At 45.0% G+C, this 26,598-nt stretch overlaps 1 protein-coding gene across 3 annotated transcripts in view; it reads left to right on the top strand.

The window, feature by feature from the left end:
- Positions 1-26,598, top strand: part of ABL1 (ABL proto-oncogene 1, non-receptor tyrosine kinase) — a 77,776-nt gene that overhangs the window by 40,157 nt on the left and 11,021 nt on the right. For 2 of the 3 annotated variants that reach the window (XM_048325430.1, XM_048325431.1), the window contains 5 exons: positions 15,166-15,339; positions 16,070-16,365; positions 21,467-21,739; positions 25,584-25,668; positions 26,032-26,209. In XM_048325430.1, the coding sequence (XP_048181387.1) occupies positions 15,166-15,339; positions 16,070-16,365; positions 21,467-21,739; positions 25,584-25,668; positions 26,032-26,209 (1,006 nt within the window). Of the gene's footprint in view, positions 1-5,416; positions 5,983-15,165; positions 15,340-16,069; positions 16,366-21,466; positions 21,740-25,583; positions 25,669-26,031; positions 26,210-26,598 lie in introns of those variants that run through there. The other variant, XM_048325432.1, reaches the window with a different exon arrangement.

Below are 26,598 nucleotides of genomic sequence, written 5' to 3'. Positions count from 1 at the left end.
TTTCAAACAGTTGAACATCCCATCTCTGAAATCCCACCACTTCCCAGCCGCCTCCTTCGCTCATGAAAATTGCAAATAACAAACATCTGTTAAATCAAGGAGAAAAACCAACAAATGCACATGTTTTATTGCAAAATCCTTGGCCTTTCTGTTGATGTGTACAGTGGACTTTTTGTAACCTGGCTTTTCTTGGTTTTTCTGAAGTTTCTACTTATGAGAGTGGGACTTCGTAAGTCCAAGTACCAGAAGTGTTTAATATCTCCCTGTACGTGCAGATACCTCTCTGTGCTCTTGCAGGGCCTTTCATGCTGTTCTGAACGGTGACCGAAAGAAGAAAAACACTCTTTGCCCTCAGGTGTTAACTTGCCTTTGTTCAAATCCATGTGTGGGGTTTTTTTATTTTATTTACAATAATACCTATTGTAGAATGGTCAGAGTAGTAGCAAGAGGCTTTTGTTTTTAACATGCTGTTTTAACTAGCTGTTGTAAACATGTCAGCTGGATCTCGAGAAGAGCTTAAACAGGAAGGTAGAACAGCAGTCTGTAAAAATGTTTTGTGTGTGAATTGGAAAAGGAGAGACCAAGGTTTCTACATAAAAAGCTGGAAGAGAGATGCTGGCAGCACTGGTGGAGTGGTTCTGAGTTAGGGCAGTGGTAGAGAAAGGCTGGCATTTACACACATCTCTGGCACAAAGGTTCATCTGGGCAGAGTGGTTTTTCTGGGTGTGCATTCCTAATGCCAGTGGTATTATGGATTCCTAGAGCTCACCAAGTAAGTGGTAGTTGGAGATCCCTCAGTATTGTGGTCACTTGGGCTTTCTCTTGAGGTGTGTGTGGACACACTTGGAGAGTTTTACTGGGCTGATGTAGAGCACATTCTGTGTGAAAACACCAGCAAGGACTTTTCTCACCCTCTGCTCATTACGTGGCAGATATTACAAATAAATCCCAAATGTCATTGCCTTCTTGGGTAGTTTGTTTGCTGTCATAGCCCAGCAAGTGAAGAATTTTGGAGTATCCTGGAAGACTTGTTTTCACTTGTCCTTTGGCGTAGCTACAAGGTGTCTGAACAATCAGTTAAGACTAAGAGGTGACTGACTCAGGAGACAGTTGCTTAAATCTGAGGTGGTTTTTAACTGGCTGGGTGTGGGATGTGCACTCACCTCTAAGCCTGTCAATCTTGGACTCACCTTCTGCTGTGCTTTCTTTGGCAGAAGGAATTTCTCTACCATAACAAAGCTCTCACAACTCAACGTGCTCGACTCACTGAAGTTGTTGCATTCACTGCAAACAGCTCTACAAGACTCCACCAGAGTTTTTGTGCTGCACATGCCAAAAAGGTAGAGTTTCGTAGCCAGGATTTTAAAGCTGCTAGTCCTCTCTATCTGACAACACTATCTTCCCAAGCCTTTGGCACTTCGTGTCTAAGAGCGGATGAAGCTGTTTAATGGTAGAGGATCTGAAAACCCAAAGGAAAACTGGAACCTGTCAGACAAAGCAGGACTAGCCCCCAGGAAAACAGGCAATGTTGCTGTCGGATCAAAGCCCAGCTTTGTTACAGCCTCATCTGTAGCACGTGCTGCGGTCATTCATGGATTTCAACATAGGCTTCTTTGATCATTTGCATATACACATGCACATATTTTTTATCAGGTAATGGTGTGAGGATGTGTTATTCCACTATGTGAAAAATGCCATCAGAAGAGAGCTGTGTAGCATGGGAGCGTTCTGTGGCATGGACCTATTTTTAATCCTAAAGAAAGTGACCTATGAATGCCCCAAATCACATGTAGTCTTACCACTTACTACGAAAAATGCATCTCATAAATTATGTGATTTGACTTTTTTTTTGCTCCAGAGACAAAAGAACTGTTTTACAGCTGACACTGAGTTAGTCTTTATGACCTGTGGGGAAATTCTCAACTGCATTTATAGAAGAGAAAGATAAGGACAGGTAACTTAATTGTAAGCAAAAATTTGCTCTTTTTATGGCATGCTCCTTTACTCCTTTGCTTTAACCACTGGTTTGCGATATTTCTATTTCAAGTGACTTTTTCCATCCCAAATCAGCTGAATGTGCCTATCAAAAAATGCCCAGCCTTTGGGACTTGAAACTCTGTTAACTTTCCATGTTTCAGAAAAGAATTTGAAAACAAAATTAAGCTCAGATTTTAAATGGGTGACGAACACTCAAGCTGTTTTTAATGGTATCGCAACAAAATTCACTCCAGCTGCTAACACGTGGGATCATGCCAAAACTCACTTTCTGTTCATGGAGTCCAGTCCTTTCGCTGCTGCTGTCGTGTGTGTGTGATCATTCTCTTTTGGAAAAAAATCTGTCCTCAAATTCTGGGTAGCATTAAGAACGTAAAGAATAAAATATCTGCCTGCTAGAAGCAGCTCAAACAAAGGCCATTGGCTAAATAGGTTTATGCTCTTGTAGGAGCATGAACAATAAAGGCTAATGGATACTGGATTGCATTAGTGAGAGCAGAGCCAGCAGGTCGAGGGAAGTGATTATTTCCCTCTTTTTGGCTCTTGTGAAGCCACATCTGGAGCTCCTTCCCCTGTAGCAGATGCCGAGACCCTGGAGGGGAGCCTGGCAGGGGCTGGAGCCGGCGGTGCCCCCCGGGTCTGAGGGAGCTGCCTTGGCCTGGTCGGGAGAGAGGGGATGGAAGGGGTCCCAGTGCTTTCATAAGCACCCAACTGGTGGCTAGGAAGACTCTTCTCAGAGGTGCACACAGCAAGAGGAGGAGAAGCAACAATTAAAACTAGCAACAAGGCAAAGCTTGGTAGGAATGAGAGGATAAGAAGTGTTTAACTGCCGAGCAGATTCGGTTAAAGTTTAGCTGCATAGAGCCTGGAAAATCCTGATGTAGAGAGATAGCCTCCCTCTGAGCAGGAGCTGGAACTGGAGACTTTCTGAGCCTTCTCCCAACCAAATTGTTTTGCCATTCTGCAGCAGAGAGCCTGAGTCAAAGGTTTCATCAGTCGCCGTAGTCCAGAAATCTGCACACGTTTCACGACTGATCTTATTCTAAGATGTGTATATGACAAACAAATGTGAGAGGGATTAATAGCTGGCAGCAGTAAGAGTGGCAGATGTTGTGTGACACTACCAATACGGCTTTTATTTCTGTATCACCAGTTAATTTCATGGCATTCAGGAAAGGCAGAGGGTATTTGCTCAAAGTATTTACAGCTCAGTTTGCCATGACACAAAAGAGGAAACGTTGAAGGATGATGTTTGTAGCACAGGGACCACACAAGCGTGCCTGCCTGGAAGCATAAAGGGAATTAACTTGTTTATCTATAGAGGAAGTTATCTCGGATAGCTCTTTGTGTTTAACTCCCCAAGTGGATGTGTTTCTCCTACACTGAGGTTCTTCTGCAAGTGGGTTAATTTAATTTGAGATGAGGCATTCTTCTTCAGGAATAAGAACCCCAGGAGTTCATCACAAATGTAATCCGCATTAATTCTGCTGGCACTCATTGTATTAACCTTAATTATAATGGGTGGGTGGTGTTCATGGGGGGCAGCCTTTGTACTGCCAGGGAATGCTTTGGGGATTCTGTGTTCCTACAGCTGCAGGAGAAGTGGGATAGGGATGGGGATGCTCGTCACGTGGAAAAGAAGTTGCGTCCAAGATGCTTGGTCTGCTCTTAAAACCTCATTTCATCCCAGTTCCCTAAACATGACACTGGGCTGAAGCACGTGAGGACCGAGATCCTCCGGTGATTTGTGTAACCTTTCTCCTCCAAATCTGTGTTTAACTCCTCCTTTTTTTCTTTCTGTTTTTTTTCCCTCCCCCAGTACAGTTGCACACAAGTTCCCTGTTAGGCTGGCAAGGAACAAGTCGATAGGTGTTGGTTTCTCTTAAAACTCTGGTGCTTCCATAAAACAGAAATTCTCCAGAAGTGGGGAGAGGGTGGGGAGAACTGTATTGTTGTCTTCCCAATGTCCATGCAGGCTGCCAGCAGTGGGGATGGGATCTGGAGCCTCAGCTCTTTGCTGAACTGTCTGAATTGAGGAAATGTTGAAGTTCTCTACCTGCTTTCTGGTGTATTGAATGGGAATATTCATGTTTTCTGAGAAAAGTGTGAAAGCACTTTGAACATCATGCTGTCATTACTGTTATTTCTTTGCTAGAAATGTGACTTGTGGTATTAAAAAAAAAAAAAAAAAAGCAAATGCTCTTATTGCAGTTCAATATGGGTTGAGAGATCAAGGATTTTTTTCCCAGCTGTCTTTCATGTTTTCATCCCATGGATCAGAAGACTGAGGCAAAATGATGCTGTAAAATAATGTTTAAAAAGTCTGAGCAATGTTTGCTGTTTCGGAGGCACAGACCTCAGATGCTGGAAGCATGCAGAGTTTCCCCTAAAGTATTCAATGTTTGAAAATGTTGGAGGGCAAAAGACCATGAGCACTAGTCAGTAACCTTGCCAAAATAAACTGTCAGATGTGAAGGCAAGTTTTCAGGGACAAAAACGAAGATTTGGTGCTCTGTTGACTCTGTGTGTGACACACCAGGGACTCCACACGTCGCGGTGTGGTTTGTGCTGGGATCAGCTTCCCAGGCCGTTTTCCCCAGGCTCTATGTTTTGTGCCCGTAATGAGCTCTGCACCCTTGAGCACCTCTTGCTCCAAGTAGCAAAAGCACCCCAAGCTTTGGGAGGTAAAAGAGGATTTTTGAGTGGAAAGAATGCAGTTGTATACATACCCAACATGCTATCTCCTTTAGAGAGAGACAGATGGATGGATAGATGGATAGATGGATTATATATATAACAAAAATGATGGTTGTTTTAAACAGGCACACACAATAATGCCAGAAAACAATCTATAAAAAATGCATAACCAGAGAGCATTAACTGGCGTGTAGTCTTGAGAAACATGCAGGGGAAGGGCACAGTTTGTAGGGGAAAAGAAGAGTTGGTAGTGGGAGAGCGAGAACTTCTGGGCCCGTGTGCCAGAGGAGCAGCGTCCTCCGTGTGTAACCGCATGAGCCGAAACCTGAATCCCTGTGCCTGTAATTAGCGCAGAGATGCTAAGACAGGATCCCTGGGAAGGAGCTGCATCTCCCCCGCCGTTTTTGAGCCGGGCTACAAATGGGCATCGCTCTCGGGTTGCCTCTCCCCGCTGCAGGCGCGGTGTTTGAACAGCCCCTTAATGGGCTGTGAAATGACGCGCTTTGAAGACTTCGCCGAGCGCCCGCGGTTCCTTGGGCGGCACGGCCGCGCACAAAGCGCCAGCGCGGCGGCGTCGCGCCTCCATCCCGCCTTTTCCGCGCTTTCCCGAACCTGTTGGTTCCCCCCTCGGCCTCCGCGGCGCTGGGAGAGGCGCAGGCAGGAGGAGGTTAAGGAGCGAGGGCGTTGCTGGCTGCCTGATGTCATGGAGGCCGGCGGCGGCTGAGGGGCCCTTTGTTGGCAGCGGAGCCCCAGCAGCGCCCGGCGGCTGCCGCGCACGGCCGGCACCACTGACTCTGCCCAACTTGGTTGGCTTCGCTTTTTCCCTTCTTTCTGCTTTTATTCTTTTTTCTTTTATTTTTTTTCCCCCTCCCTTCCTCTCTCTCCCGCCAAAAGAGTTGGGAAGGAGGGAAGATGGCTGGAGTTAACTCCCCGGGAGAGGAGGTGCGGGGCCCCTGGATTTTCCGCCTCTCGGGCTCGCCCTTGTAATGCTTTGCGGAGCGCTGGATTTCGTCGAATATTCCTGGATATTTTGTTTTAGGCTTCTCCTGGATATGTTTTAGACTTCTCCTGGACTTTTTAGACTTTTACCGGATCTTTTTAGATTTTTTTTTTTTAAATTTAGACTTCCAACGGATAATTCCACACAGAAGAAGCTGAAGGAGGGGGGGAAGGGAAACCAGACAGCCGAAGCCAAACTCTAACAAATGAAAATGTTGGAGATTTGCTTGAAATTGGTGGGTTGCAAATCGAAGAAGGGGCTTTCCTCCTCCTCTAGCTGCTACCTGGAAGGTGAGTACCCACAGGGGCCGGGGTTGGGACGTGCTCCCGGGGGCACAACCCGATCACATCACCACCATCCCGGACACGAGTTTTATCCCTCGACTGCAAGCTGGGGCCAGGTTTGGGGGGATGTTTGGAACTGGCCAGGTTCAGGCTGGGCTTTCCCGTGCGGGGGTGAAAAACCGAGCGGTGTCGGCGGCGTGCGGACCCAGGTGCCTTTCATTAATGCAGTTACAGAGGGAGCGCGGCTCTACCATTTATGGTTGTAAAATGTCAAGTGATCTTATTGCCGAGCCCATAAACAAATCCCTATCTTCAGGCCTCAGCTTTATTTTTTTTTTTTTTTTTTCTGGGGGGGGGTGGGGTGGGGTGGGGGAATCGTCCTTATTTTGGACGTGAAAAAACCCAACTCCATACTCAAGAAGAAAATTTAGATGAGTCCATCGGTAAAATATTTTCAGCGTGCGTTAATACGTAGTGCCTTGGTCCATTTTGGATATCCCCCTTCTTAGTGTGCTTTCCACAGGCATTTATTTGACCAAATTTTCTTGCATGTTTGCTTTTAAAAAGTGATTTTTGAGTCACACCCGTGGTTACTTGTAGACGCTATGATGTTAAACATATGGGCTCAGCTGGTTTGGATGGAAAGCCTGGGCGACAGAGGCACCGCGCTGGGCGAGGGGACTTGGGGCTGAGGTCTTGCTTGGCGTGACCTCAGGCAAGATCTTCACCCTGACGTGGCTTCATACCCTGCCTGTGGAACAGCGTTGTGGTCCCTCTGTTCAGCCCCTTTGCAGCATTCCCAGGGCTGTGTCCATCCCACTGGTCCGGGCTCCTTCAACTCCTTTTGTGTTGCTGGATGTTGTTTCAGTAAAAATAATCCTCTTGCCAGGAGGACCGTGCTAACTCATCAAATCAGAGGCACGAAAGGCAGCAGCTGATTTCCAGGGGCCTATCGCAAGTTGCTGTTGCTCGACTCTCAAATACTCAGTGCAGAAACGGCCCTCGGAAATTCAGTAAGTTAGGAATCTCAAAATCTACAAATGGCTGCTCATGGCAAACTCACTTGAAGAAGTTTTGGATCAAGAGTCTGTATTTATTGGATACATTCAGTGACTCTGAGGAATTTTATGTTCTCTAAAATCAAAGAACAGTTTCCAGAGGACTTTTTCTGCTTACTTAAAGTTTCAGAAACCAAATGGTGGGCAGATGCATGAGTAATTTTGATGTTTTTATATGACTGAATTCTTCTGTGATCTTTTGAGTGTACAAAACCTCTGTCTGTGTCCCCTGCCTCTGGTATTGCTCAGGCTGTGTGTTGAGAAGGAGCTCCAAGCTGTTCTGGGCCTCCTGTCTGTGCTGCTGGATCTTTCAACACAGCCCTGGGAGAACAGGCAGAGCATCTGGGGCCTCATTTCCCTCTGCAGAAATGAATGTTAAAGGATGATGTTACAAGGGTGTTGCCCTGACTCTTTTTGCAAGTTTTCTCTTTTGTGTTCATTACAACCACTCCCCCCCATCCCAATTTGCAATGCAGTTGCATAATAGGATTAGAGCATGGTTTGACTTGGCCGTATAGGCAGTATGAGTTAAGAACGTTGGACACAATTAATATTGTAGTATTTCCACCTTTTGCTTCCCTGAGACTGTGGTTGCATTTTTTTTTTTTATGATGGAATGGGAAATGCACGTTGAAACCACTTTTAAACGATCTCTCGAAGTAGCTCAGTCTCACTTCTCAGCTCAGCATGGGGCAAACCGAAAGGCAGTGTCAAGAGTGGGTGTTAAAAGTGTACAAATGTGGCAACTGCAAATTTAATGTGGCAGTCAGGTCATAGACAGCCCAGAACCCCCATAACTGATTGGTGAACTCCTGGAGAGTATCTGAGAGAGATACTCATCTGAGAAAAAAGAAGTTTAAAAAAGTAGGATTTTCTGTTACTCCTTTCTAAAGCTGAATGTATTCTTAGGCCACTTTCTTATAAATATTACTATGAAGTTGAAATCGTTGTTGAGGACTCCTCCAAAAGAATGGTGGTGGCTTGTCCCAAACTTCTGAATTCCAAAAGCACAAGTGAAATCCATTTGCTTGTGTTGCCCTTAAGAATGTAACAAGTTTTGACATACGGATTTGTTATTTTAAGCTTGGCAGATCATGAGAAGGGGACAGGGTTGTGTCAAGGGTCAGAAACTCCAGATCATTGCTCCTGGATCCCTGTGAACAGCCTGTGATGGCCAGTTCATTTCCATGCACATCACTCAGCCTCTGTGAAGCTTCTGAAAGAATTAATGAGATGGTGGTGATATCATTGGAGGATTTAACTCTGCTGTTGTTATCTTAATTGTATGGAAAGCTGTAAGTTTCTTTACTATAATAGATCAGGAAACCTTAAACATAATGGCTTAAAGGCTGAAAGGTCCATTAGGTGCTTGGAAAACCAGTTGCAGCCAGGGGAATAGCTGAAATTTTACTTAATTCCTTATTTTTGTGTTTATATGTTAACAAAAACAATTCAGTTCTTGATTCTTGATTGATGAATAGCATGGGATATAGCAAAATCAAGTCTATTTGTTGTGTTTTTAAACACACTTTTTGAGACTACTGTTCTGAGTCTGGATTTGGTGTAAGGCACATGTGTAGGTGTACATGTCCTTTGACCAGGTAATCAGAAATGTGGTTTTTCTTTTCATGGTGGTCCCTTCTGAAAGGCTTTTATGCTCTGTTAGTTTGCAGGAACGAGGGTTGTTGGGAGATGCTCTGTGTGTGGTGTGGAGGGCTGGCAGGTGCTATGGCCCGTAGCCATGTGCTGCTGTGCAAGGGCAGACTGTCTTGCTCCCTGAAAAGGCTGAAATCTTCTCTTAAGTTGATCAAAAATAAGTTCAAACTGCTTCTTACAATGACTGAGTTTTCATATGGGTGTTTGAGCTGGGCATTTCTTTGCCCTCATTTCTATTCCCACTAGTAAATATTATTTTAAAATGTGACAGATCTGAATTTCTCTCATCTGCCTTCTCCTTTCTGCCTTTGCCAAAGTGAATAATTCCTCACCCACTTCACACCAAGAAAGGGTAAAGAGTAGAAGGGAAGAGGCAGAGCGAGTACTGCTGCCAATCTGATCAGGAAAACAGAACGTGTCCATGTCCCAAATAGGGGCTGAAATAGTCTTGCTGCCTTTTTGGGCTTGGCTCTATCACTGAAAGGCAAAAGCTTTGTTTAAAACCTGTCAGTGTTCTCTGTGAAGTTTAAAAAAAAAACATTTTGGGTACACTAGTAAAGTCCTTTTGTTTTCTCACTGAAAAGACTCCTGTCCTGCCAGCTGTCAGACTGGCTTTCCTTTTTTTTTAATTTGGTTTTTTTAGCATGTCTTCTTACAGCTAGAGTACACAAGCCTGGGGAGGAGCAGCAACCTGTAGCCATTTCCCTGTTCCTGGAGAGGGATTTTTGTAATGCATTTGGGCACATATTAAGCCAGACCTAAATCAGCAGCACAGCAACTCATCTGCCCCAGTGTCACTGGGATCAGCAGGCAGGGCTTTGGTCACCCTGTTAGGGAGAGAAAATGCATAAACCTGGAGTTGCTGCCTCCCTTCTGTTTGTTTCCTCTCTTCCTTGACTGTTTTCTGCTCCTCACCTCATGGCCTCTCATCTACCACCACTCAGTAGAATTCTTGCTATTATACACATTTCTGGCTTCGTAGTGGCTTCTTAGTTCTGTGCTTGTTCCAGTGTTTTTTATTTGTTCCATCGTTACTAAAAAATCTGGCTGATGGTGCTTGCTATGGTTTCCCATGGGATGTGGTTAGGAAAGGATTATCATTTCACAGGAAAAGTTGTAACTGTTTTCAGACCTAAAACAGATCATCCACAGTCATGTCAGTCTTCCCTGAGCAGTCTGTGGGGCTGCTTTGTAAAAGAAGGGAATATAACAGTAAATCTTGATGATTCTTGCTTGGTGCTTTCCCTGCCCAGGGCTCAGAATTGGGCACACTTCCCTACTTCTGCTGCTTTAGTAAGGAAACAAAACCAAAAGCTATAAAAGTGAAGTTGTCAGAAATACTGACGTGTCACTGAAGTTCACTTGAATCTGATTACTCTTCTCCCTTCCTCTCCCAGAGGTTATTGTCTAAGGTCAGGCAGAACTTAGTGGCAGATCTAGGAAGAAAGTTCAAATTTCTGCCATTCCAGTCCATCCATCTACAACTGTGATTAGCTGGCTGGAGAAAGTGGAGAAACACTAAGGGGTTATAAATGGAACAAACTCAGTGAATAAGCTCAGGTAGAGCTTGCAGGTCTGTGTAAGAGTGAACTTGCAGAAGAATCCAACAAAACAACCTGCAAACAAGCCAACAAAACAAAAAACAACAGTAAAACCTCTGAGATGATGGAATCATCATTTGGAGGAGTGGGAGATGCCACATCACCAGGGGTGCTCAGACAAGATTCAACACTGCAGTTGGCTTGTGAGGGTCTGTTTGAGCCTGGACAATCCAGCAGGAGCCATGAGTGCCCTTGTTCTCTCACGCTGGCATTCAGCAGTCTTGGTGTTTGGTACTTGGAACACTGGAAATTCCTGGTGTCCATGTGGAGGGAGCACAGCCTGTCTGCAGGAGGAAGGTGCCTCGCTTGCAGGAGGGGGAAAAGGGCAGCACAGCTGGGGAGACTGGCCCAGCTCAGGGGAATGGGGTTGGTTGGAAGAGGCTGGATCAGTTTCTGCACTACTTAATCTCTATATATAAATACTCAATGTTTAAAAAGTGGTGTTTATCCTCATGCTGGCTCTAAGAAGGTGGACTTTACAAGTGTCAGCCAATAGCAGGAAAACCAGCAATTGCCATTGTTGCAGAAGGGTCTGTGGCCTGGGCTGTGCAGTGGGTGATGGGAGAGGCTGAGCCTGATCTCACAAAAGGGATGGATCTGAAATAAATCACAAAACCTTGCTTCTTTTGGAAAGATCTGGTTTACAGGTTCTTTAATTTTATTTTTAAATCCATATTCCATCAGTCATAGGGAATCCGTGAGGGCCACTAAGGAAAAATACTGGAACAGAGAGGCAGCTGCTCCATCCTATATGCTCAGAGTCAGGAACATTTGGAAGTATTAAATCTGCATTGCTATTTGCCATTTATCATAATTTCTTCTGGGGGAAAAGAATAGTAGAGGGACTGTAGAGGAAGGAGAAGGCTTAGGTGGCATGTGCTGTGCTTCCAAAGAGATTACTGGATGTGTTCTGCACTCCCTTGCTCTACAAACCTTGTGGAAAAAATGCCAGCACAGTTTGTAAGCCCACAGGATGTTTGTTTTGTAGGGAGACAGGAGGTCTCCTCAATTCCCTCGGGACTGCCTCACAGTCAGCTATGGAGTGGCCCAGTGTAATTCTGTACTCCTGCCTGTTTTCCAACCCTTCCCTTACGTTGTGAAGGAAATCTGCTTGCGTTGATCTAGACCAGAATTGTTCATATCTGAGAACTTCTCGCACAGCTCCTAACAATGATTCATGGCTTTGTATGAACAGTAATGAGCAGGAGATAGTTACACTTACGAAACCTTCTAGTGTATAAACATAAATACCTTCCAGTAAAAACTTAATTTGGGGGGGAAATGATGACATTCTTATGGCTAATGCCTCAAAATACAAGCTGCTGTTGTTTTATATCAAATTCCGCACTGCTTTAATTAAGAGTCATCATTTAGTTGGTGTTAGTGGAGAACTGAATTACAGTGCTGCTTTAGGACTCCTATCAGGAACCCAGGTGTCATCCAGAGCACGGCATGATCAGAGTAATAAATTGCAGCCTTGCTGGGTTGCAGCACAAGACAAAGTGGATGTGTGGAAGGAACGACAGCTCAGCGATAACAGATTGAATTACGCTCGCTTCCTGCCCCATCGCCGTGCCAGGATGGCCTCCTGTAGGTACAGCAGCCAGGCTGATTTATTAGGAGGAATCTGGCCCACTGAAGATCTCAGCAGTGCTGTAAAATTGTAGTTAAAACCAGCAGTAGGAGGTGAAGAAGCTGCGTGTTGAAAAAGACCCTCAATATGTAGGAATAGCAACGTCTAATTCCTGCTCTGAAGGACTGGAATGTCTGGGCAGATTTGCTGGAGAATCGCTCAGAGGGATAAACGCTGCTGACAGCCGGCTGTACGTGGCTCCCAGATGGATATGTCCTGTCTGCTTCTCTCGCTTCATGGTTTTGTGTCCTCAGTCTGCTGACAGTCTCCTCTTGGGGCCCAGACCTTTAAAAGTGTGTTTTGTCACGGTCTATCAAGCTTCTGCTGCACTTGGGTCACCACAATTCTGCTCTTTCCTTTACGCTCTGCTCCGTGTTGACTCAGGGCCTCGTCCTCCCTTTCTGGACACTCCTCAAGCGTCATTCACCACCTTCCCCACCCCAGTTCTTAACTTGGGGTTCCTGCCTTCTGGAAAAACCAGCCCCACTCAGCCCAAGAGTTGTGTTTGGCATCTCCCCATCGTGCTCTCCTGCATGGCACGTTCACACACAGTGTGCACCTCTGTTGGGATACCTGTGGCTGCACGGGAGGGTCAGACTGGGAGAGACAGAGGGTATAAGCATCTTCTGATTTCACTGGAGGACCAGTGTGGTTTTCCAGCTTAGCAAGTTGTCATTTGTGTATTTAACAGCCCTTGCTCTTGCCGGTCCTTGGTTTTGCAGGTGTTGCCACTGAGTCAGTGTCTGTAGGAATGTCATCGAGCAAAACCAGCCTTCCCTGACTCCTGTACTGCAGCTCGTGGGTGTTGTTGGCGGCTGGCACGGTGTTGTCTCACAGCTGAATCGAAGCACATACCTTGGCATCCGTGTGTAATGAGTCAGTCCCAGCCTCGCCGCAGCCTGGGCATGAGAGAGGGATTCTTGTGGAGTGCTTGGCTTTGCTCCCACATCCCCATCCCTGTCTGTGCCTGAGCCATCCTCTGCTGGGCTGCAATCACACTGGAGTTGGAGGGGAGCCTTCCTTGGATTTCCTGCCTTCCTGTAGAATCAGTGCCCTGTGTGGGAGTCACTTTCCTTTCTATCGGAGGTTACGGTCCATCCCACGGAGCAGCGAGTGCTGGTTTGTCCTGTATTTGGGGGAGAGCATCACAGCATTGCTCCTTGCTGGGGTTGTGTATCTGCCACTTGCAGCTCTGCTGTCTGTTCGTTCCAGGTGTTCACTGATGGTGTAACTCCTTGGAGTATCTCCAGTCACTGCAGTGCCCTGTGTTTGATAAGGGAGCTTAATGGGCTTGACAGGATCAAAGCGTTTTCATGGTAAAATGATTATAGCTTAATTTCTGAAAGTGGATTTTCTGTTTCTTTTCTCATTGTCACTCTTGAGGGAAACCCAGGCTATTAAAATACATTCTTCTGCAGGACACAGGAAGAGGAAGCCAGGATGAAGGTGCTTCAAAATAACCACCCAACACACCACAACTTTTTCTGATTGTGGAATCATTTAGAAAGTGGAATACTTAACTGCCCTGATTCACTATGGAAATATATCTCCCTACAGTTACAGTTTAGCTAGGAAAACAGCCCCAGCAGTGTCTGTATGTGCTATTTTGCTCACATTTGTCATATATATTTTCCAAAGAATACAGTAGTACTCACGTACATAAATAACCACCCAGAGAGCCTTTACCAGTAGTCACCTGACCAACACATTGAGGATGCCAGATTGTCTTTGGGTAAATAGTGGCCACCACTACTATTTGCACTTTCACTATCAACGATAATAGATAATATTAGAAAATAATGTGTATTGTTAGGATTTGTAGGGTTGAATTTGGGGGGGTTGGTGGCGTTTTTTTTTTGGCATTTCTCCATTAGGAACTTTGGACACATCCACACTAAACTTCCATGCCTTTTCTGGTGTCACTTGCATCAGTTCTTCACTGGTTTACTGGCACAGCTTATACTGGATTTCCAGGCCAAACAAACAGTAGCATTAAAACCATATTTTGATGGGATTGCATCTGTATAGCAGCACAGTGCTACTGAGTATTGCAGGTATAAAAAGAGTACTGTGCTCCCAGGTGACCTGACAGTGTAGGAAACACTTGGCATGGGATTTCTCTGTCCAGAGCCCTGTTGGGAGAGGAGGGATTCAGCAGATGGGGGCTGATGCTGTATAATGGAGGGCAGTCTGTGGCACAAGGGGCTGGTGTGACAGTGCCGTGTTTCCTGTCCCCAGAGCCGTGCTGACGCAATGGTTTGTGTGCAACACTGTGACCTCACTCAACAAACTCATCCAGATGGAGAATGACCCTTCAAAATACAAGTTTCACAACTTATTGTCCTGGCTCTGTGCCAGCACAGTCAGGCATGGTGCTGCTAGCACATCTGGGGGTGGCGTGTATCTGGAGCATTTCTGCTCCAAACTCTAGAATCATGCTCCAAAGGGAAGGACTTGCAGGAACAACTGTAGTAAAATTCCCTGATGTATTTGGACTTGCCTGATACTTACTGAATGTTACATGCCTAATGTGCTCCAGTATACAAAAAACCTTGGAGGTTGGTTTTTACTCACCTGTAAAGCTCAGTTTTCAGGAATCTCTGTCTTTGGAGGTATCTCAGGGTTCTTAAAAATGTAGAAGTATGCTCAACACTGCTCTGGTTTGAGAGTGATGGGCAGGAGAGAGGGCAACAAAAAAGACACTGCCTTGTCCTCAAATAAGAGAAATGATTAAAAATACTATGAAGAACAGAAAGACCTAACTCCTTCTTAAATACCATGTCTTACAAATCTCACTCTGCTTGGCTCCATCTGCTGCACATTCTGGCCATTTCATTTATAGGATAATTAAGGGATTTACCTTTTAAAGGTCCTGGGTTTGTTTTCAAATCTAACCATTCCAGCAGTTAGGTGTGAGCCAAAGGATTTACAGGCAGCAAACAGCCTACGTGAGCTGCATTGACTGGAGGGATGGAGAGGGGCTTTCCTTCTCCTGCATGTCCTGGGAGGCAGGAGCTGGGGGCTCTGGCAAGGCTGGGGACAGCTCTGGAACTAGAGCATCCTGCCTGTGTGGCAGGAGATCTGCATTAAGGCACTGTCCATATCTCTCCTCTGACGCACGAGGAGCACACGTGTCATGAAACAATGCAACTTAGAAAGTCAGAGTGCGTGGGTTGGCCAGATGGCTTTTATCAGCCAAAATGAACCTGCTTTTTCCTTTCTCTCCCTCTTTCTCCTCCAGAAGCCCTTCAGAGACCGGTAGTGTCAGACTTTGAGCCGCAGGGTCTGAGCGAAGCAGCTCGCTGGAACTCCAAGGAAAACCTTCTGTCCTGCCCTAGTGAGAATGACCCCCATCTCTTTGTTGCACTGTATGATTTTGTGGCGAGTGGGGACAACACTCTCAGCATAACTAAAGGTAAGGTCACTGGCCAGAATTCCACGGGGAGTGTGGGAGAAGGTGTAGGAAGGAGAGTCGCTGTGAAATAATTAAGTTTTACACCAAACCCCGTGGAATTTTTTTTACTATGGGAAATCATCTTAAACAAATACAAATATTTCACAAAGTTGTAACCTTTTTAAAGGTTATAACTGTCTCTTTTTATTGCATTGGGCAAAAAACTGTCTGTCAAAACTAAAGTCTCCATTTGGAGCAAAAATTTGAACTGAGAAAGTAACCTAAGCTGACTTTGGAGGCTGGCCTCTTATTTTCACAGTTCTCCAAAACACAGTCCCTGTATGAAAAATGGCTGTACAGATATAAGGACCAGAAGGATTGAGTAAGAAAACACTGTATGTACGCCAAGTCACATCTACTTACCTTCCTAATTGAAATTATTTTTTTATTGTTTATCCACTCCAGTTCTTTCCTAGCTCCAACAAGCCAACTCAATTCAAACAAAATTTGCTTGATTCATTTTTTAAACTTGAGCAGTATTGGAGCTGGTGCAGAACTGCAGGAGAGCCTAAAAATCTGAAGTGTGTGACTTTATTTGGCTTGGAGAGGTCCACTCAAGCTTGAAGAGAAACACATGCTCCCTGCTGAGTCAGATACCTATTCTTATAGGAGATTATTTACGCAGAAAGAACCTATCTTTGTCCTCAGCTCCTGGCCTTGCCATGCCTAAACACATTTTCTTTTTCTCAAGGTGAAAAGCTCCGTGTGCTGGGCTACAACCACAATGGGGAGTGGTGCGAGGCACAGACCAAGAACGGGCAGGGCTGGGTCCCCAGCAACTACATCACCCCGGTGAACAGCTTGGAGAAGCACTCCTGGTATCACGGGCCGGTGTCACGGAACGCTGCCGAGTACCTCCTGAGCAGCGGCATCAACGGCAGCTTCCTGGTGCGGGAGAGCGAGAGCAGCCCCGGCCAGAGATCCATCTCCCTGCGCTACGAGGGAAGGGTCTACCACTACAGGATCAACACTGCCTCCGACGGCAAGGTAGGCTCCAGGCTGTGCAAACCTTGCTGGGGTACTTGGCCTGCACCAGGTCAAGCAGTAGCAATCGAACTGAGTGGTTTTGAACTCTGGTCACGGGGCTCGTCATCTCTAGTTACAGTAGACTGTGAGATTCCGACGTGGCTGGGGCAAAGCAGTTGTATTCCTTTAGCAAACTGTGTAATACAGAGTAGTAGTAAAGCACTTTCAGGGAGAAAATAGTAGAGTTAAATTAGAGCAGAATCTAATAGATCACTAATAAGAGATTCTGGGAATTCTTGTCTCCTGTGTTCAAAAGATAATCTCTTTGACTGCCAAATCAGAAAAGCCAGCACCTGTTGCTAATAATCCTGTAAATATTAGGGACAAAATGCTTTCTGAGCTATTCTGCAGTATTTTTAACTACTGTTTTGATTTCTCTACAGTATTTCAGCGTGATCATTGGAGACGGGTAGGCACTTTCACTTTTATATGGGCTTTGTCCCCAGTTCCTTCATTTTTTCCCTAGATTGTTGTGTGCTGTAGCAGTGTGGCAATGCTGTGCTTTGTGGATGCTGCAGAGAAATGTTAGCATAAAAGTGTAGTTTTCCACAGATTTTTGTTTTAATTTCATGGAAACATTTCTACTGGCATTGGATTTCGGAAAACGTTGTTTTTTAACAAATCTATTTTAAGCAGTGTCTCTTTAGATCCTGTGCAGAAGTTGACGTGTGGGTCTGGAGCATGGCTGCTGAGGCTCTTCTTGCCAGCATCTAATAGATGACAGATTCTGTGCCATTACATTTCTTCAAAAGAAAAAAATAAAAGTAATCAAGTATAGTAGCAGCCCACTGTGCCCAATTTTCCCTTGTCCTATGAGAGCTTTACTCTTCTTACAGCAATGCTGACAGCAGGATCTTTAGTATGAAAATACGGAGAACCAGTACACCGTGTTTCCTGTTTATCAGACTCAGCACTCTAAGACCTCCAATGAGATAACCAGATTTTATTCAGTGATGAAATACTTTTTGTCTGCTTTAGCAAATGGATTGTAACTGAGACAATTCTGACCATGTTATTTAAGGCAACATATTTCCAACTTAGGGTGCTTTGATTCTTCCTTTTCCCTCCCATGTAGACACTCTCTGTGGTCAGCATCAGATCTGTGAAGTGCTGACATGCAGCATACTTGAAGGACTGCATGGCAATCTAGAATATTATTCCTCCTCCTGTCTGTGTAGTGGATATTCCTTCTATTCCCATAGATGCTGGCAGATGAGCAGTGCTCACATGTGAACGTTTTGAACTGAAGGCTCCTTGGGTTGGTGTAAATAAGCATGTGTCCGTGAGGAGATAGCACATGTTCTCCATTTGAGCTGTAACAGGGTTTGGCATATGAAGGCTTTCATCCCAGCAGAGCTGTTTTTATCCCAGAAAAACAGTTCTGCAGAGCTCCAGTAATCCATTCAGGCCTGTGTTAGCCAGGTTAACTGTTCATTTTCCACAAAGTTGCTTGCATTAGTGTTTTTGAGAAAAAGTGCAGGTTGGAACAATTCACTAAAGCAGATCTGCAGCTCATGGTAGTTGGAAATACAAAATTGAGCAGCAGGGGTGACCGAGACCTGTGGCTTTTGGGCATTGCAGGATCAAGCAAAGGGGTAGCCACAGTCTTGCTGATGCTGTGCCAAGTGCCAGCATCCCTGCAGAAGGGGCAGTTTGCCACGTCCATGCATCATGTGCTGCAGTTCTCAGCCTGGCGTGTTAAACCTCATCGGTTTCAATTTGCGTTAACGAGCAGGGCAGGGAATTGCGACATCTTAGCAGCAGATGTGTGGCTGGGCTGGGGACTCTGTGCTCTTCCAGCACCCTGTCCCTGGCTGTCAAAGCTGAGGAGCTGGGAAGAGAAACAGCCAATATCCCTGTTTGTCCCTCTGCGGAATGGAGGCTGCTGGAGCTGGTCCTGCGCTGAGCTGCTCGTGTCGCACTCTGTTTATTATCGGCTTCGCAGCAGATCATGGCTGTGCTGGGGGAGAGCTCTTACCTTCACTGCCCTGAGCACCTGGGGCCCTCCCAGCCTGCTGTATCATTAGTCAGCCTGTCCAGGGAATTTAATATCTCCCTGTGCTGCAGTAAGGATGAATGGCTTTGGTGGGATCATATCCTGTGCCTGGCAGAACACGCTTCGGGAGAAAGAGGTATTAGAGAAACATGGAGAGCAGCTGCTGCTCGGTATGGTGGTGTGTCCTGCATTGCAAAGCCTTACCCAGACTTTTTCCTGGGGGAAGATTGAAGGGACTAGAAACAGAGCAGAGGTTTGTACATCTTAATTTTAGTACAAATTATACTGAATGCATTGGTGTTCAACAACTTAAAAAAATTCCTCTGGGAATTTTTTCTCTATTTCCCACTTTAATGGGTCATATTTTTCTGGACCACCCTCTAATGTTTTGTTTTGTTGGTTGGGGTTTTTTTAAGGAAGGTATTAAAAGTGACCTTTCTCGATTTGGCTGGCACACTACAGCCAGTCATCTGGTAAACCACTTCCGTGGTACAGAGGACTTGGTTTTCCTGACTTGACAGTACTTGAGGCAAAGCCTTCTATTGAGTAACCCAATTGAATAAACAGCCAGTTTTTCAAATCCTGCTGTCCTTAGCATGAAGGAAGCAGGACTGGGGTCCTGTTTGAGTCTCTTGGATCCTCCAGTGGCCGAATTGGATGCAGACTTGAATCTTCGTTTTTTGGTGTGGATGTTCAGTTTCGTCTGCTGAGTGAGGAGAGGGAGTGCCATTGGATTCAGGATGTACTGAGGCTAGCATGGGCCAGTTTAACCACCTGTATAAAATACTCCAGCCAGGAAAAAGAGATGTGGTCTGGTGGCAGAAGTGCAGATGAGCAGCCCATTTGTGCAAGCAGAGCCCCTTGGAACAGGACTGGTGTTTATGGTTTGTTTGATACACAAAAATTGACCAAATAATGTCTCAACAGTGTAGCCAGGAAGCAAACTGTGAGTCCCTACAAAACTCAGGTGCTGGGTCTGTCACCTGTGTAAGAGTACAAGTCAGCAGCACCACATGGTTTTCTGCTTGGATATCATCAGTGAGAGGTTAGAAAAAACCTGCCTACAGAATAAACATGTTTACTGGTGGAAGTTTTTCTTAATGTAAATGGAAAACTTTCTGAGTGTTAAGGCATAGAGTGTTGTTCTTGTGGCCTGTTCTTGTGAGTCCTGTCCTCATTCTGCTACAGGTTTTCTCTGAAACCTTTAGCCATTTAATTAGCTTCTTTCTCCTTCTATAACAGGATCATACAATCTGTCACATTAAATACAGATGTCTCTAATTTTCCTGAGATGTAAGTTGTCATAAAACCATGGGGGAGCTTCCTTCTCCATGCCTCTCTAATACTTCCAAGTAATCCTGGAGTTCAGCTTTTTCTACATCCATATTATTAGATTTTAATTCTCAGTGTAACATGGGAACTGCTCATACCACTGCAAGTACTTCAAGTCGTTCCCCAACAGGCGTGGCTTGTTTTAAATTGTGGTTGTACTGGCTAATGCTTGGTCACTCACACCAAGCAGCTGTAAAAGCCTCTTATGTTGTCACTTTTCTGTTCTCAGAACACCTGGTTTTAACGTGATTTCATGTCTTTGACCATGAAAAGCGTTGTAGGTTTTTGTAGGGGGTTTTGAGGGGATTTTTTAAGCCATAATGTTGAAATGAGATTTGCTCCAGTTCTTTACCAAAAGAGTATCTGACTCATTTTGGTAGAGAGCTGTGTACATGCTCCCCAGGAGGTTGCCATTATTTTCCAGAGTAAAAAGGCTTTAATCAACTTTGAGGGTGGTTTTGTCCCCTCCTGCAATCATTTTTTTTCTCTTGCAAATGCAGCTCCCTTTTTTGTTGGACATAACTCTCTTATTGCTGGAACTTCACAGATGCATTTTCATTTTCCATCCAAAAATTCTGTGTAGGTGAAAGAAGCAGAATTTGACCCTCAGTCTTGGGATTTTTGGATGCCTGGCATCCCCATCAACTTCCCAGCCTGAAATCCCAAACAGATGGCCAGTGCACATGCAGAAACTGTTGAGTGTACATCCAGCGTGTCAGAAGCATTTAGGAAATTTGATCATAGCTGTTGGCATGTGATGTGAGCAGTAGGACTAGTGTGTGGACTGGACAGGAATTTGGGTGGCCAACATAGTGCTGCTCTTCCTGCGAGCTTGTCCCTTGCCAGACCTTGGTCCTTTGTGAGAAATTGAGTTCTTCCATCTTCTATGTTGTAGGCTAGACTATGATGCAAAATGCACTTTGATGCAAAGATTTTTCCCTTTCCTTCAGGTGTAACCAGCACTTTTCACATAATTAAATTTCTAGCTTTTTTCACCTTGCCTGGCAGAAGACTGGGCTTGAGGATGAAAACTGGAAACACACAGCTCTGGTGGGAGGGAGTCAGTTGTCTGTTATCTTTAGCAGGATTTTAGGCTTAAAATGGATCTTCTGTATAAATGTTAAGGAGGTAACAAATATGGGTTATCACGCCTCGCAGCAGGTTTTCATTCAGTGGTAATGATTTTCCTTCTGTGCTATTGATCAGTGCCCGTCACAGGAATGGAGCAGACCAGCTCCCTGACTTCATGCTAAACCTCTGCAGAAGCTCAGGCCTAAAGCAGGGAAAACTCTGGTTTGCCAGTGACACTTCAAAGAGAATTTAGACAGGTGAAAATGTCATAACCCAAATAGTAATAGTGAAATAGAGACACTGAGGCTGACAACCCTCCCATACTCTCCAGGAAATGTCCCACAATCTCTACCGACCAGCTTTTTGAAAAAAGGCATCTCAAGCAACAGCATGCCAGTCTAGTGCAATTTGCAGCCGTCTCTGCCCTGTTGTTTTGGCAAAGTGCATGTATTTTCTCCTGAATCCATGCCTTTCCCATGTAAGCATTGACTGTTCGGGGCTCTGGAGCTGGTTACAGAGCTTCTGGAGCTCACAGTTCCACGGCTCAAGTCGAAGCAATGGCACACTTTGCTTTCTCAATTTTATGATGCCGTTCCTGTGTACGAGCTCTCTGACGGAGCGGCATTACCTGAACGAGCTTTTCCCTTCCCCTTTGGTTCTCAGCTCTATGTGTCTTCAGAGAGCCGCTTCAACACCTTGGCAGAGCTGGTCCATCACCACTCCACCGTGGCAGATGGGCTCATCACCACGCTGCACTACCCGGCGCCCAAGCGCAACAAGCCCACCATCTACGGCGTGTCCCCCAACTACGACAAGTGGGAGATCGAGCGCACCGACATCACCATGAAGCACAAGCTGGGTGGAGGCCAGTATGGAGAGGTGTATGAAGGGGTCTGGAAGAAGTACAACCTGACAGTGGCTGTGAAGACTCTCAAGGTAGGGCTCAATCTCGGAGCATTCCCCATCCAGCAGGAAGCAAGTCCAAGCTAGCTGCCTGCCCGCAGTTCTGGTTAGGTATTTGTGTTGATGGTGGCCCTCCCTTTGTGTGCTGTAGGCTGGAAATAGAGTATTTTTGAAAGAGCTTGATCCTCTTACGGTTTATATGATACCTCTAACACTCGTATCTAAACAAAGGAGGATGTTAACAGCACAATTTTTACTGGAGAAAGGATGAAACCTTAGAAAAGTAAGTAGTGCTGCAATGTCTCGCATTCAGGGTGTGGTAAAGGTGAGCTGTTCACGGATGAACACACCAGCACAAGCTGGTGTATTAAGAAAAATTGTGGATTGTGAGTCAGTCAACATAAAATTCAAAGGCTGTGCTTCAGGGAGGCTTTACATGTTTTGATTTTCTGTCTTATGTGGCATCTTTCCCAAAAGACAAGCTCCCTGTATTCCTGAAGTCTTAAGCAACTGTTCACAGCTGCTTCTTATCAAAAGACACAAGAGGAGGAAAAAGGGTATGCAAGCTAAGGTATATTAAAATTCATAAGTGGCTTTAATGAAGAACTGGATAATCAGTTCTGTTTCTGGCTCTGCTCCCTGATTTCTGCATCTTGGTTTCCTTGTCTCTTGAAATGCAAATAGTGCTCTGTGAGTTCATAAGGTCATTGCTTAATTCATCTATGTTTATAAAACTGTCTTGAGATCTTCTGGCACCATCTGCACGCATTGCATTTGATTGCTTAATAGGAGTTTATGCGAACTTGACACCATGTTCTCTCTCCTCGAATGGGGACATGGTATGGTCTTGCAGAAACAAACAGAACCAAGGGTTTCGTTTGTTTCTTTTCAGTTTTTTTGCAATGGAAATTTTGAAGTGGAGAGAACTGTGTAGACTCTTCAGTGTCAGGGGAAGAACCTTCCCTTGATTTGGGGAAAATACTTCTTCCTTGCTCTCCGAGCAGCGGCTGCCTCAGTACTTCTGGGTTGCCATGGCTGCACAAAGTATTTTCACTTTGGCCTTTTCTGTACTCTGGAGGTTCCTGCTGCTGCTCCCAGCGGGGGAGTCCAAGTGCCGCTTGCACAGGGAGCGAGTGACATCTAGTGTTGTCCCTGCTCGGGATCGCTCGGAGCCTCGCGGTGCAGGTGAGCTGGGACGTGACCAGGATTAGCAAAACACCTGCTCATACTGAGGAGAGCTCAGCTCTTTCCCGGAGCACTGCTTGCAGTAACATCTTCCTGCTGCTGGTTGCAGTGTGAGGATTCCTGACGCTTTCAGACTTCTCATCTTGCTCCAAACTGAAGTTGTTGCTTTCGTTCTCTTCTCCCTAAAACCCATCAACAAAGACAAATTACATGTTATCCCATCAAATCTGTTTGTGCGAAGGAGAAGCCTTAATACAGACCGTGGCTGTTTCAAATATATCAAATAAATATTTAATGAAACACGACTAAAATGGTTCATAATGTAGTATGGAGCAGCATGTTCCACTGGGGAGTGTAAGAACAACCAAGAAGAGAGTTGAGAAACACTTCAACCTGCAATTATGCACGCTAAAACCATCCTTAAAAGCAAATTTATAATCCACCTTTTTTAAATCCATTAGTCTACTGCCTGACAGGTGGGATTATAGCTTTCTTCAAAGTTTTGGGAAACATTTTAAAATCACATTTATATCCCGGTTTTACTGGGAAAAACAAGCCTTTTGCAGCTTCTTCCCAAATCTGCAGATGACTCATTTTATTTTCCTTTGAGAGAATGTTTTTCAAAACTTTGTATGATTCTTCTTGCTCCTTCCCCATCTACCTCAGATATCTCTATACAAAAGATAAAGGAGAGCGAAGACTAAAAGAGAGAGGGGGAGAAAAGTCCTTCCAGCATCTTTTTGAATAATGATGCTTACGAACACCCATTTGTTGTTCAGTTTTCTTTCAAATGTCTAAACATAGCTCATGGCTGGCACAGAGCTGGAGAAGGAGCGATCGAAGCAGCTCGTGCTGTTCCTCAGTGTTTAACTGGAGAGGGCAAGACCATGTTTTGGCGCTGAGATGTTGCCTATTAAAACTCATCCCTGGCAGCTCTGTGAGTTGTACAGGACACATCAGTATTTATCAGGGTCTGTTATAACAGGACACACTCTGAATTTGTGTTTTTACCCCCAAATTGGACAGGAGCAAAAGGCAGTGGCTGTGGTCACAGGGAGCTCTGTGACCTGCACTGGACCAAGCGCAGCTGATCTTGACTGTGGCCACAGCAGGTTCTCCTGAGGGCCATTTAATGGCTGAGCTGCTGTGAGCTGGTCAGCTCAGCACATTTCTTACTGCTCACCTCAGCTCTGCTGCCACTAGGACTGCCTCTGCTTTTTATTTGGATGTTTTTTTCTCTGTTCTTTATTTTTTCCCCAGCAGAGTAGCCTGCGTTTTAAATTAGGCAACATGTAACCCTGGTGTCCCTTAATGCCATGGCATGGCCCTGTGCTGTGCTGGGAAAATGCTGTACAGCCAGAACTGTTCTATTTCTGCCATGGTTTAGTACAGTGGGAGCTGGAAGCCGGTTAAGCTTGGTCCTTTGCATGAGATCAGGTTTTCAGAGAGATCATTGCTACAGTGGTTCTCTGTATGTGTCCTTCCTATTAATATGGTCACTGAGACGTAAGAAATTTCAAACTGTGGAGCAGCTATGCAGAGGACAAACCTTCCACGGTTTGTGTAGCATGAATAAGAGAAAGGCGTATTTAGGATAATTTTGCAACCTGGATTATTAACCCAATTTCCTTTGCCAAAGGGAACAGTTTAAGGTTCTGCTCACAAGGACCTTTGGACTATTAGTTTTGACAGTGTGTTGGGCAAATCACAGCTGTCAATCAAGCTAATTGGCAATGAATAGTAAATGATTGAATGGAAGTGTTGGAAAAATGTTCTCAGTGCTAAGTGCAGAGCAGGGAGCTGGCTGGATCTCACAGTGGCAGCCCACTGTTATCGTTCTCACCAGCAGCAGTAAATCCTTTCCAATCCTTCCTTAAAACACTTTGTCCATGTAGCCTGTCAACATTAATCCATCAATGAAAAAAAAATGGATATAGAAAGAAACATTGCTTTAGGAATAGATCTGTATTTTTGCACCACTTTGAAATGACCTTCCGGCCATTTGGGGTGTATTTGCTTCAGAAAAATACGTCTTTTGAGCAAGGTAGTATCTTCCTTGGTTCTGTGCTGTGCCAAGTAACTTCATGGCACCCAACAAATTGGTAGTGACACGTCTGCCCAGAACGGATATGTCATGGGTCAGGCTCTAAATGCCAGAAATGAATCTGTGAAACCTTGGGCTTTCAGTCACACAGTGGCTGCCATCGGTCGTGCCTCCCTGACTGAGAGAGGGGATTTCTTGTTCCTGCCCAGTGAACCCAAGGGCCTGCATTTCAGCAGCCTCTCAAGCATTTGATTGTGGTGTATCCTTTCTTTTGTGTTCGTTCTTGTTCCTTTTCTGTACTTTTTATTTCATGTTATCTTTTTTTTTTTTTCCCTGTTAGGAACAAGCTTGTTTTTCCTTTTCAGCTCGTGAGTGATCTGTGAGAGTCCCTTCACAAAAGGGATATGGATTTTCTTGCCCCAGAAAGCTCAGCTAGTATAAGAATTACAAATTTTTTTTTTTTTTAAATCATACCAAAAAATTAATGTTTTTAACTCCCTGGCTTTGTGTTGTGGCTACAGGGAAAAATTACCTTGCAAGAACTGTGGCTTATGTTGTCAGTTTGTAGTTCTTTTTGTGTCCTCATGCAAAAATCTGTTCCTCCTTTGTGTACACTGCCTTTGCCAAAGCTTTGCCATTGTTCTGCAGGAGGATACCATGGAAGTGGAAGAGTTCTTGAAAGAAGCCGCAGTAATGAAGGAGATCAAGCATCCGAACTTGGTGCAATTATTAGGTAAGTGATAAATACCAAGCAGAGGGATTTGAGCTAAACCCTTGTGCAGTGATATGGATGTTAAGGAGCAGATAAGCTGCTTACCATACCAAGGCTTTAAATACAGACACTTATTGTCTGGCAAAATTCACAATTTGTACCACTAATACATGATTTTTAATGATCTCGTCTTCCTAATGTTTAATTTGCCAGAGCCTGAAGCAGAAAATTAAACCCCTCTATTAACCACTTTCAAGCAGAATCCATTCTTTCCATGAGCCCCATTTTTCTGCCTTCTGGAGGTATAAATTGCCCTGGAGGACAAAACCTGAAGATTCACTGATACTCTCCAACATTCACCGTCAGCTTTATGTTGTTCCCCAGGGGTGTGCACACGGGAACCTCCTTTCTACATCATCACGGAGTTCATGACATATGGGAACCTGCTGGATTACCTGCGTGAGTGTAACAGGCAGGAGGTGAATGCTGTGGTGCTGCTGTACATGGCAACTCAGATCTCCTCTGCCATGGAGTACCTGGAGAAGAAAAACTTCATCCACAGGTAGGAAAGACAGTGAGCACCCTTGAATCTCGAGCACAGAGCACCCCATGATGTATTTTCCTGCCTTTCAGGCTATCACAGCATTGATTGGTGTCATATATTTAACACGCTAGTGCATATCTGACACAGTCTATTAACCTGTCCAAAGGATGGGTTTTCTCTCAGGGCTTTTCTCTTGCCTTTGGAGAAAAGGGCAAGATGCAGGTGAAAGACACATCAGTACTTACCTATTTTGGGCAAGGCCTTAAATGTAAATTTAAGCCCAAAGTAATGGACTTTTAATGAACCAGACAAGCCACTTCCTTGTTTCTAACAGCCTTTCAAACCATCTGCAGTTGGTGATGCTGGGTATGTGCAGGTCCTTGCAGCAGAATCACCCTCAGAGCGCC

The sequence above is a fragment of the Corvus hawaiiensis genome, chromosome 21 (genome assembly GCF_020740725.1).
Source record: "Corvus hawaiiensis isolate bCorHaw1 chromosome 21, bCorHaw1.pri.cur, whole genome shotgun sequence".
Classification (NCBI taxonomy): Eukaryota; Metazoa; Chordata; class Aves; order Passeriformes; family Corvidae; genus Corvus; species Corvus hawaiiensis.
This window is presented reverse-complemented; position numbering and strand designations above follow the sequence as displayed.